Consider the following 12,058-nt stretch of genomic DNA (forward strand, 5'->3'; position numbering starts at 1 on the left):
TGACAAGGGCACTCTTTCGAAGCAGTTGTTGCTTTCAATGACGCTGGAGCCTGTCTTACTAGCACAGTCTTTTCGTGGATTGCTGAAGAGACTCTCCACGCGTCAATGGGTGTTGACAATACCAACCGAGAGATGTGATTGTCTGCTTTTCGAGCAAATATGGCTCGTTTAGCCACGCCATCGAGCACCTCACCGAAACAACTTCATTCGAAGTCAACAGAGAAGGAGGGTGTGAAAAGGTCGTTCTCTACATTAGCATAGCTAGACGGACTTATTGTATCGGTCGCTTCCGTGGGCCGAGTGAAGGCTCAATGCCTAATGCCACGTTTTGGAAATGTTGACGTGATGGAGCAATCAATGTGTGAGATTGGAGCATCAAAGTCGCGTTTCCACGCGTCGTCAAGCTAAGGTAGATCTAATAATCGCCTCCCGCCGACTTTGYCATCAACGATCATCACCGACCGGGAAGGAGGTCCCGGTTTCAATACATGCCCGATTTCCATCTCGACGACATCGACCTCATCAAATGAGTAGCGTTCGGCGCAGAATGGGCTCACAGTATGATGACTGGGGAAACCCAATCCTGCCGCCTTCCTACCCGGTCCAACGAGAGCCTGGACTTGTCGGACTCATCAATTCCATCCGCTCAATATGCGCCAACCTCTTCCGCCGCTACCGCTCTCTCATCGGAACTGTCCTCTTTGCACTCTGTTTGTTATTTTACTGGAACACTGGTGAGCCAAGGCCACGTCCGGTGGACTGGAAGAGCTTCGCATATGTACAGCACGTCTTCCTGTGAGACACACCTCCGCAACGATGACCATACTGACAGATTGCATAGATATGTCACGGATAATCACAACCTATGCAATGGTATGCCGGGCCAAGTCAAACAGCTACTACCACACAACTGACTCTTTTCCCAGCATACATGGTCTTCGAATCACTAGAACGTCTTGGCAGCAAGGCAGACCGCGTTCTGCTATATCCAGAGCAATGGGATTTGCAGGACGAGTCTCCGCAAGATCGAAACAGCCAGCTTTTGATCCGCGCGCAGAAACTCTACAAGGTGAAGCTGAAGCCAGTCACTGTGCTGAGCCCTGACGGCAAAGCAGAGCCAGGAACCCTGAATGCTCCCAGCACATGGGACACGTCGATTACTAAACTTCGTGCCTTTGAGCTGTACGAGTACGATCGGGTGTTACATCTGGATAGCGACATAACGTTACTCAAAAACCTGGACGAGTTGTTCCTGCTCCCATCGACACCAATAGCTATGCCGCGAGCGTACTGGACCGACGGACCTGCCAGGRAGCGACCACTCACGAGCTTACTTATGTTGATTGAACCCAATCCGCTCGAGCTGCAGAATTTCATGGACATACTAATGTCTTGGAAGCTTCAGCCTGGATTCCAGAGCGGGCGCAACTACGACATGGACCTCTTGAACCACAGGTTTGGTGCTTCAGCCATGGTCTTGCCGCATCGTAAGTATGCTCTGCTCAGCGCGGAATTCAGGAACAAAGATCACTCGGCATATCTTGGCACCGTCAATGGGCCTAGGTCTCGCCACTCCAAGTATGACTGGAACGCGGACAGGATCATCAACGAAGCAAGCCTGGTACATTTCAGCGATTGGCCTCTGCCCAAGCCTTGGATCATGTGGCCTCATGAGGGACTGGCCGAGATGCAGCCTGATTGTGGGGGTGAGACGTCTGGAAGCTGTGCAGAACGCGATATCTGGAAGGGGCTCTATACGAACTTTAGGAAGAAACGAAAGGACCTCTGCAGAATATTGAGCGTGCCGGCGCCAAAGTGGGAAAGCATGAAGAACAAGACAATTTCGACCTGATCTGTATAAATATTGCAAAACACCACGACATGAACCCATTAACGATGGTCTAGATGAGGCGAATGAACTGCGCGGTACATTCATCAGGTCAAAATCCAGACAATTCCAGAATGATCAAACCGCACAGCACCACGCCGCTGACGTTTGTGGCAGTGTATACCTCTTGAAAAAGTCGTACATCAGAGAAGTTGCGTTGATGAAGGTTGGCGTTGCAGAATCACTGTTGCCAATCGTTGCAGGCCAAGAGTGGCCCATATTCTTGATCCAGTAGTGAGTGGTCTGGCCGAGCACGCCCTGTGACAGGCCAAACTCCTCCCGACGGACATTACCCCCAATCAGGACGGTAGACTGGTTGGTGGTACCCAGACCATTGCGAGCACTCCACGACTGCATGAAGTATGGAATCGATGGCAAGCACTGCGTTCGTCGACCACCACCATTATAAGGAATCGTGTCATCAGCGGTTCCGTGCAACTCGAGGATTGGAATACGAGTCTTGCCAGGGTTGCAGGTAATTGGCACCGTCAGAGGGTTGCAATTGGCCTCAGTCATACTGGCCTGGTCTGCAAGATTGGTGTCAATGCTGGTATGCTGTGTCGAGCGTTGGGAGACTTACAATCGGCGCTGGCGGCACCCGCGAATGCAGCGAACTTTGTCACCGCAACCGGATCACAAGCCAGGACGTTCAGCGAGAATCCAGCACCATTGCTCTTGCCGGTGGAGTAAACGGCTTCAGTGTTGACGCAATAGTTGTTGTTGATGTACGTGAGCAGATCCAAAGTGAACAGGACGTCGTCGGTCGTAGCCTCTGGATCTCCCTGCCATTGCGGAGTCGAACCCAGCCCCTGGGGATAAACTGCTAGCAAGTCTGGGTTGAAATACGGATCTGAAAATGAAGAGAGCGCTTCCTGCGACACAGCAGTCCTGCTTCGACCATGGAAAGAGAAGACCAAGCCGCGAGCATCGTTGACGTCGTAGTTTGTGGGAATGTGCAGTAGAAATGTCCGAGTCACTCCATTGCTCGTGATCGAAAGGCTGTTCGACTGCCCGGTGCCTCCTCTTCGGATGTTCGTGCCCAGAGCTCGACCGCAGCCTGGGGATTTGGTGAGGGCATTGGCTGCTCCGAGCAAAGCCAGCACAGATACGGCGATGTTAAGCAGCGACATCGTGATGATGGAAATCCATTGTAGGGAGGCGAGTCAACCTCTCTTACATTGCTTCGTGCTGCAAGGGGTGGATGGATGGATGTATACAAGGTTTTGCTCACCACATTCCTCCATTCTTGAGCTATGACTGCGTAGCCTTTCGGAAAGCTTGTAATGGTATCCCGTAACATTGCGACCTTATCCTCTATGACAAGAATGTTGGGACTGGAGGTCATGGTTGGCTGCGATCTAGCAAGCTTGGACTCAACGCCGTGTCTCTTGAGCATCCTGAGCGACGCTTTTTATAGGCATTTTCAGATCAGCATGCCTCTTACCAAACCCCATTGCAGAGCCTGATATTGCCCCTTAGCCAGAGATACGACATCTCCGAGCATATCGTCGCGCGTCCTCTTTCATCTTTCCTCTTCGCAGCCCAGCCTCCCATTCCTCCAATCTCCTTTCCTTCTCCGCGCAGAGCTCCTGTTCTTGCAATATTGCCACCAAAAWTTCCAAAGAGTACAAGAGCTCGAGATTCACAGCCTCATCAAAGTGACGAACGCAATGAACATCATTTACAAACTTCTACAAGTGCGCCTAGGCAATTTTTTTTTCTCGTGGGAACGCTCTGGATCTTGACCGCGAGTTGCATAACTTCTTCTGTCTTGCGAGCATCGCGAAATTTGATCAGAGCACTCATTTGTATATGGGTTAATCCGCTGCGGGAAAAGGTTTCATAGTAAGACAGAATCGTAAATGTCGTCCAAGCAAGCATCCARTGTCCAAACATTAACTACGGCTTTCATCTAATCAGCATTCAAATATCCAGTTGTGTCAAGTTCCTCCACACCAGCATTGGCCTTCCCCTTCAATGCCCTCCCTTTCCACATGTACAACCAAGTCCATGCCCTTTTCCTTTACAAACTCATCTACACGATGCCGCACATCGTCCAAATCAGCGGCCGGTGCGGCAATGATATGTATGACACCCATAACTTTCGCCTTTCCAGCTGGCGGGCCGTGATCATGGCCGTGGCCGTGTGGATCTGGAGCGTCTTCTCGATCGTCAAGCCAGAATCTCGGCACGGCATAACCGATAACGCCGCGAAGCTCGCCAAGCTCTTGCAGTGTGTTCTTGATGTTATACTCAAGGTCATCCGGGATGACAAGAAGCAGTTTCCTGGCAGAACCGGTCACCAAAGGTACCGCAGCAGCGAAGATGAGAATCGCTATGATGATTGTCGCCAGCGGATCCCAAAGATACCAGGGTTTCCAAATTGTCATCGCTGTGCTGATTATTACTGCGGCAGAGCCGCCGGCATCAGCTGCGACATGCAGAAAAATACCATGAATGTTCTCGTTGTGATGGTCATGCGAATGAGTTTGCGAAGATGCACTTGTTTGCTGTTGATGGCTGTTAGCGAAGCCATGAATGTCTCCGCCAGAGGCAGCTGGCGCGTGATCATGGCCGTATTTGCTCTTGATAGTTCCGTTACTACCGTTACTCGCATAGCTCACGTCGCTAGCTATGCTCGCAACGGATAGATGGTGAGAGTGTCCACCGTGGGAATGGGAATGGCCGTGGTCGTGGCCATGATCGTGGCCGTGATCGTGGTCGTGATCGTGGCTGTGATCGTGACCGTGATCGTGACCGTGATCGTGGCCATGCGAGTCTCCTCCATGAGAGTGGCCATGGTCGTGTCCGTGATGGGCGTGTCCAAAGGCAAAGAGACCAACCATATTGACAGCAAATCCCAGAGTACTGACGACAAGCAACTCCTGAACATGTCGAATCTCTGTCTGCTCCCGAATACCCTCGAGAGCTTCCCAAGCAAATTCAATGCTAACCAGCATCAAGAAGATTCCATTGCCAAATCCCGAAAGTGTGTTTAGCTTGCCCCATCCATATGGTCTCTCTGGACTTGTGGGCCATTTCGAAGCGACTGCAGCGCCGAGACCAACCACCAAGCCCAGGCAGTCGAAGAACATGTGCACAGTATCGCTCAGCAGTCCCAGTGAGCCGCTCCAGTACCCGTAAACACCCTGCACAAGCATGAAAGCAAAGTTGAGGCTGCTTTGTGTTAGCAAAATGAGACACCCATCCTTGATGGCGATGTACGTACCAGGTAAAGTATGCAATCCTCCGAGAATCTTTCTCGTCCAATATGCCGTGCGCCAGTGAGCCCGGCTCGCATCTGCTCAGAAGATACCCTGTCAATATGGAATGATTACCCTCCGCCGACTGGCTATGAGTTCGGGCGTTGTGCGCATGGTCGTGTACATGATCGTTTAGATCTCTATGTGTCGAACCGGATGATGTATCGTACAGAACGCCGACATATGACAATGCAGAAATGCCTCCGTTGCAAATGGTCCCTGGCCAGAGGGATGGAGAAAACAGGAATGCACAAGTCGCGAGAAGAAAGCACCCAATTCCAAGACCTGCTTTGTGTTGGCTGCGAAGGGATGTAGGCCGAGCGAAAAAGATCGCGGCAACCGATGATGCGACTGAGAGAGTGCTGAACATGATGGCTGTAGCGTTAATGGGAGGCGAGGTGGAGAGGATCCAAGACGCAACTACTGTCAGGAACGCCATACCAATTCCCGCGGTGAGCGTAAGGCTACCATCAGCGGGGCACGACACCAGAGGTGACGCAGCCACTTGCGACCAGGACGGTCGCGATGTTACTGTTGGCGTATCTGCCGAAGACTGTGAGCTTGACGCCGCGGTTGTAGGCAAAGGTGAAGGCAAAAGGACCAGGGAGCACACCAAAGCCAAGTACCCTGTCAAGAGGTCCGGGAAAGCCGCTCTAAATGTAACGCCGGTGAAGTCTAACAAAGCAGCGAGGATAACCACGAAGAGCGAGGCAGACCTGGTCTTGAAGATTTGGGCCCAATCATTCAGCGACGACCTGCGTGCCGAGTCGGTATTTGTTATGTTGGACGCCACAGCCACAAGCAGAACAAGAYCTGTTCGCATGCCTCCAATCTGAGTGGCAGAGTAAAATGGCAAACCCACACTCAGCGCCCTTGCCACCATCTTGACGACCGATGCTGGCGTGAACACGCTGTCGACGTGCCTGGGCGCAACTGTTTTGTCCTTTCGTCGATCTAGCATACGCTCCGAGGATCTCATCTTGGCTATTAGCCCCACCAGCAGTAATGTGCCTGTCGTGAGAGTACAAGCCTCGATGAAGCCATACCCTATCCTTTCCAGTCCGTGTGATTGATGCTTTTGCTCCTCCAGAATTGACTGCTGTAACTTTGCGTATGCCGAAAGGGGAGGCATACCATCATCTTCGAAACCGTCTTCTTTTAAATATGCCGCAGATGCAAGCATATACGGTAGGGGGATGAGCAGACTTGTCAAGGCTTCGGGCAGGGAAAACCATGCTGACGACGCTGTAGGTATGCTGCCCACGACAGGCTGATATGTAAAGGAYGCTGGCCGACCCAGGTCAGATTCCCCTCGTTGCCGGGCCTTCATCGATGTGTGCGAGTGGCTGTGCGCGTGACTGTGGTGGGAATGGCTGTGAAGAGGCTCGTGGGCGTGGGTATGGTTGTGGTCGTGGCCGTGGTCGTGGTCGTGATGTGGAGTGTGCGTATGGGCATGCCGTGTATTTCCGTTGACAGCAAACTGCTTGTAGTCGGTCATGAGAGCGCGTTGCTCTCGTTCTGTGTTGGGCGATGCTTGAGGAGTGCTCTCTTGGCTCACTTCGGCATGAGTGAAGAGGCTGCCATTGGATGCGGCCGTGTTGACTGCCAGGGCGCTGCCATTGCTTCTCGCTGGCGAGAGCCGCGATCCAGAGTGGCCTTGGTGGTGGTTTCCCTCGCTTTCTGCTGGAGGAAACACATAGCTGGAAGCCATGCGCACTAAGAGGGAACGCGCCTGAGGGAAGCGAAGCGAGGCTCTGGGGTCGCGAGAAGTCGTCGGGCGGTGWTCGGAGGCCTCACTTGATCATCGGCGGGAAGTGGTGATGGTGTTGGGAGGGATCCTGCCTGCGAATACGTAACTGCTATCGCTCGCTTGACGTCGGCGACGATCGTTTGTATGCAACGGCAAATTAACGTTTAGTTCGTTCTACGTGAAACAGACCTTCGAGATGTTTCGCGCCACGAGCCCCTTTTAGATTCACCTCATGCCGCATGCGCAGGTCGAGGATGACACACAAAGAAACCTTGGGTAAATTGTGAGGCCCTGCATAACCCATGTTCAGCCACCCCCACACTCCAGTCGTTTCCCACCTCATGCAAAAGTATCTTTGTTCAGGTCCGACATCCAGCTAGTCCTTCTGGCCTACATGCAATGCAACGGCCAGTCTCTCTGCAGTGAGAGGCATTCCTAGTCGGTGGAGAGACAAGTTCGCTTGCGGCTGCTCTCCATTTTGGTGAGCTGAGCGAGCCTTCAAACGATCAAAACCACTTCCCTCCAATATACAAGCACAGGTTGGCATAGTCCCCGCTGAGATGGCGTGGTTGGAATTGGCTTGGAATGTTTCCATCATCATCGCCATCATAGCAACTGCTGTTGCCGTGTTCCTTTGGGTTTCTCTCCCCACTGCGTACTCAAATTATCACCCTCGATATGTCACAGAAGCAGCATTCACCGAGCAAAGTCAAAAAGACGCGATCAAATCCGGCTACAGCTATTTCCTCAGACACAAAGATTCGGACGGTCGCCTTGATATCGATGCTAGCGTCCAGATCGTCGTGTTGGGAGATATTGGTCGCAGTCCAAGAATGCAATACCACGCACTGAGTCTTGCAGCCCACGGGGCGAAAGTGGACATCATCGGATACGCTGGGTCGGAAACTCACCCAGACATCTCAAGGAGTTGTATGATTGACATCATCCCGGTTCAACCATTTCCTCCCCAGCTCCAAACATCCAACAGACTCTTGTTCCTCCTCCTGGCGCCTCTCAAAGTTCTTTGGCAGATCTGGAGTCTCTACCGTGCCCTTGGCCACAGAACAGTCGCCGCCAAGTGGATGCTCATCCAAAACCCTCCGTCCATACCGACATTGGCTGTTTGCCAGGCCATCTGCTTCATCCGCAACACACGTCTAGTCATCGACTGGCATAATTTTGGATATTCGATCCTCGCTCTCCGGCTGGGCCCCTCCCACCCTCTGGTCAAACTAGCTAAATGGTACGAAGGCTTCTTTTCCTCGCATGGTGTCCACGCCCACTTCGCGGTAACGAATGCAATGTGCCGAGTCCTGAAGGAGAGCTGGGATGTGGACGCTATGCCCTTGCACGATCGACCACCAGCCATATTTCAGCCTCTTACCACCCCTCAAAGGACAGATCTTCTACGACGCCTACCAGGGACAGAAAAGCATGCAGAAGATATTCTCGCGGGACTTTGCCGACTAGTTGTGAGCTCGACCTCCTGGACTCCAGATGAAGACTTCTCCGTACTACTTGAGGCCTTGGTAAAGTACTCTTCAATGGTAGATGCGAATCCAGAACTGCCGAACATCATCGCCRTCATCACTGGGAAAGGACCGCAGAGAGACCACTACCTCCGCGAGATCCAGGCTCTCACTGCAGCGGAAAAACTACAGCATGTCGTCGTCACGACCGCGTGGCTAAGCGCAGAGGACTACGCGCTCTTACTGGGCTCCGCAGATCTCGGCGTCAGTCTACATACTTCATCATCGGGAGTCGATCTTCCGATGAAAGTCGTCGATATGTTCGGCACTGGTCTACCTGTTGCGGGGTGGAGTGCGTTTGAGGCATGGCCGGAATTGGTGCAGGAGGGTAAAAATGGCCTGGGCTTCGAGAGTGCGGGACGGCTAGCTGAGATACTAGAGGACATCTTTGGAGATGATGGTGAGAAGCTTTTCGAGCTCAGGAGGGGCGCTATGGAGGAGTGCAAGCGGCGATGGGATGATGAGTGGATGCCCGTTGYAGGGCGGTTATTTCAATTGAAATCTTGAGAACTGCTCCAGGTCTTGACATGTAGGATCCAGGACCCTACGTCGGATCACAGCCACTGTGGAACTGCCCACATCACGCGGGATAACTATGGACAAGCGAGACTGCCAATCCAGTGGAATTTGGTAGGGAGACTCAGCTAAAATCCACTCACTCGCTAAGACTCTCGACAAGGAGACCTTCCCATAAACTCCATGTCTCAGGGCACTGATATAGCGGACGGAGAGGATGTCATGAGAGGTCGATAACATCTTTGGTATTGTCACTTGGTCGAGATGTCCCGATATCAACGGCCACTGCCAAGGTGTCTTCATTGTAACGCTGTCGGGATTGTGAGCGCCTCACATGGTGCCGCTTTCGATAGATACGTAAGAATCCGATAGCTATGCTAAATCTGGACTTGCAATTATGTGTCCAAGATTGACTCGCTTTTCCTTTTCCTTTTGGACCGCGCAAACGCTCCGACACCCTAGTATAAACCGGAAACTTATTTCGTGATGGTTAAGTTCAAGMGGTCGTGGCATCTGCTGCCGACTTCTCCTCGATGGTGGTCTTCTCAAGGTTGTCAGAGACTTGACCTACAGAGTCCTTCTGCTCGGCACCGCCGTTGACCTGTGGCTTCTCCGATTTCGTGGCCTTGTTGTCAATAGCATTGGCTTCAGCTTCGAGGCGGTCAATCTCTTCCTGTGCTTTCTTGATGTTCTGCTGTCGTGTTAGCTGTGATCCTCATATTGTGAAAACATTGTGCTCACCTCCTTGGTCTTGCGATCCTGGTCGCCCTTCCAGAATGCAAGCTTCTCCTTCAGCTTCTCAACAACGGCCGGCACATCAGCCTGGGAYATTGGGGGATCAACGTTGATCTTAGCCAGGCTGTCAATGGTTCCGAGGTCGAGCTGGAACTTGCGCTCGGGAGCTGGGGCTGCCGTGCCGTTTGGCTGCTGCTGACCACGAGCACGCTTGTTCTTCTTTCCAGCGCCGCCGATGAAGTAGTTCTCCTCTTCTGCGCCCTTCTTGGCGAGAGGGGTTCCCTTGAGTCCGGTTGCCTCAACGGTGCGGAAGTTAGTCGCCGCAAGCTTGCCGGGGCCAGCAGCTTCCTGCTTGGTGACGGAGGATGGGTCAAGATGCGCGAGAAGGGCCTGTGTGGTACGGATTTCATCCTGGTAAGCAGGAGCGCTGGCATCCTCGAGCTTCGCCTGAGCAGCCTCCTGTCTCCGGCCGCGGTGGTAAGCATCATTCTCTGCTCTTCGCTTCTCCTCACGGATGCGCTTCGCTTCGCGTTCATATTCTMCAGCAGCGCGGCGTTGCTGGTAAAACGCGTCCTTGATCTCCTTGACCGCGGCATATTTCTTCTGCTGATCCTCGTGGGCCTTTGTGCGTTCATCACGCAGAGAGTTCAAGCTCTTGAAGGACTCGTCCTGTTCGGCACGGATCTGGTCAAGCTCGGTTGTGATCTGGGTGTAACGTTCGGACAGTGCCTTGGATTCGGGATCGTCGAGTTGCTTGCGAAGTTCAGCAATCTTGGCCTTGATATCGTCAATTCCTTTTTGCGCCTCGTCGAAACTGGCAAATCCCTTCTTCTGACGGTTCAGCTGGGAGATGTCGCCAAGAGCCTTCCTCTCATCGACAATTTTCATCGTGCCGGTGTCAACAGAGGCCTGCAAGCGGTCGATCTCGGCCTGGACATCGGCGGCGGACTTGAACTGAACCTTGCTGCGGGCATTCTTCGATTCCGTGATGCGGGACTTGAGAGTCTCCTCGAGACGCTTGATTTGGTCCATCACACCGGTACGCGAGGATTTGCTGGACTGCTGCTGCGTGCGGATCTGGCCGAGCTCCGCGCGGAGCTCCTGCTGGCGTTTGCCAGCCGGAGAGTCCTTGTTGTTCGGACGAGCATTGTCAATCTTGCCCTTTAGCACTTTCTGCGATCCCAAAGATGTTAGCACGTGCTATCCCGGCGCCACTGCTCTTATCCATCATGCAGCTAAGCGAGATGGCCAGCCGCATGTGATTGTGCCATTGTGTCGCTGCAACATACCATGCGCTCCTCGGCCGCCTTCAGCTCTTTCTCCGCCTTGGCCAAGTTCTCCTTGTATAGGCCCTCATCTGGCCTCTCAGGTTTGACAGGCGCCGATTTGTCGACAGAGGCTGCCGGAGGAGTGGCAGTGTCGGCCATGGTGCGTGCTGATCGGAGCCCGGCGATGCTATCGAATAGGTAGGTGGTCAGAACTGAGGGGGTTTGGTTTCGTGTAGTATCACCGCATGTGTAAAAAGCAGCTGGTGAAGGTTGTATGTAGTACAGTCAATGGAAGYCTGGATGCAGTAGCTGGCGAATTTCAAGATGCTCGGACCCTTGCCGCGGAACGGAACCTTGGGAGTGAATAACGGCGCYCGGGGCCACGTGCATCGGCAGATCCTCTTGGCTCCTGACAACCACATCACATCACCCCATGCTTCTGACAGCCAGACACCCGACACTCCTGACACTGCGCTCTCGGTTGAAGTGCGTCGGACTCTTGCTCGGCCGCAGCACTCCAGATCTGCCACTCCATGTGATTTGTTGTATCTCGAGGCTTCCATCAGCTTGTTGAAACAATTGCATCGGGTGTGGGCCACTATGGATAGACCAACCCTAGCCACCACTTTCGGCACTTTGGGGGCGGTATGCTGGTCCATTCAGCTCGTACCCCAGATATATCTCAATTACCGTCGTCACAATGCAATCGGCCTGCAGCCCACGATGATGATGTTCTGGGCATGGGCTGGCGTCCCACTCGGTATTTATAACATCGTTTCTGGGTACAATATAGCTCTGCAGGTCCAGCCTCAGATATTGACGGTCCTAAGCCTGGTGACTTGGATTCAATGTTTATACTACGAGCGCAGCTGGTCCGTAACGAAGTCAATGGCGGTGGTGTTGCCGATCGCCTGTGTCATGGGAGCCATTGAGGTTGGTCTCATATTTGCTCTTCGCATCGGAACTGACCGGGGAACACACTGGCCCGTTACTCTCATGGCAATCCTGGCCGCTTTGTTCCTGGCGTTGGGTGTTCTGCGACACTATTATGACATCTGGATTCATAGGCATGTTCGTGGAGTTTCCTTCCTATTCATAGGAATTGACGC

General features: G+C 53.0%; 5 protein-coding genes; 2 read left to right on the plus strand and 3 right to left on the minus strand.

The window, feature by feature from the left end:
- Positions 1-931: 931 nt before the first annotated feature.
- On the plus strand, positions 932-1,852 carry RCC_00519 (related to Glucose N-acetyltransferase 1; the record flags this gene model as incomplete). The annotated part of the gene is made up of 1 exon (XM_023765671.1): positions 932-1,852. The coding sequence occupies one exon, from the start codon at positions 932-934 to the stop codon at positions 1,850-1,852; it is 921 nt and encodes a 306-aa protein (XP_023621439.1).
- A 114-nt stretch (positions 1,853-1,966) lies between these two features.
- RCC_00520 (related to poly(3-hydroxybutyrate) depolymerase) lies at positions 1,967-3,018 on the minus strand (the record flags this gene model as incomplete). XM_023765672.1 has 2 exons in its annotated part: positions 1,967-2,415; positions 2,469-3,018. 2 exons carry the CDS (start codon positions 3,016-3,018, stop codon positions 1,967-1,969), a joined length of 999 nt encoding a protein of 332 aa, XP_023621440.1.
- An 810-nt stretch (positions 3,019-3,828) lies between these two features.
- RCC_00521 (uncharacterized protein) lies at positions 3,829-6,862 on the minus strand (the record flags this gene model as incomplete). XM_023765673.1 has 2 exons in its annotated part: positions 3,829-5,065; positions 5,118-6,862. 2 exons carry the CDS (start codon positions 6,860-6,862, stop codon positions 3,829-3,831), a joined length of 2,982 nt encoding a protein of 993 aa, XP_023621441.1.
- An 872-nt stretch (positions 6,863-7,734) lies between these two features.
- Positions 7,735-8,937, plus strand: RCC_00522 (related to beta-1,4-mannosyltransferase; the record flags this gene model as incomplete). Its single annotated transcript, XM_023765674.1, has 1 exon — positions 7,735-8,937. The coding sequence occupies one exon, from the start codon at positions 7,735-7,737 to the stop codon at positions 8,935-8,937; it is 1,203 nt and encodes a 400-aa protein (XP_023621442.1).
- A 505-nt stretch (positions 8,938-9,442) lies between these two features.
- Positions 9,443-11,108, minus strand: RCC_00523 (related to nuclear segregation protein (Bfr1); the record flags this gene model as incomplete). XM_023765675.1 has 3 exons in its annotated part: positions 9,443-9,637; positions 9,688-10,854; positions 10,971-11,108. The coding sequence occupies 3 exons, from the start codon at positions 11,106-11,108 to the stop codon at positions 9,443-9,445; spliced, it is 1,500 nt and encodes a 499-aa protein (XP_023621443.1).
- Positions 11,109-12,058: the final 950 nt, after the last annotated feature.

Source organism: Ramularia collo-cygni (assembly GCF_900074925.1).
Source record: "Ramularia collo-cygni strain URUG2 genome assembly, contig: RCC_scaffold01, whole genome shotgun sequence".
In the NCBI taxonomy this organism is placed as follows: domain Eukaryota; kingdom Fungi; phylum Ascomycota; class Dothideomycetes; order Mycosphaerellales; family Mycosphaerellaceae; genus Ramularia; species Ramularia collo-cygni.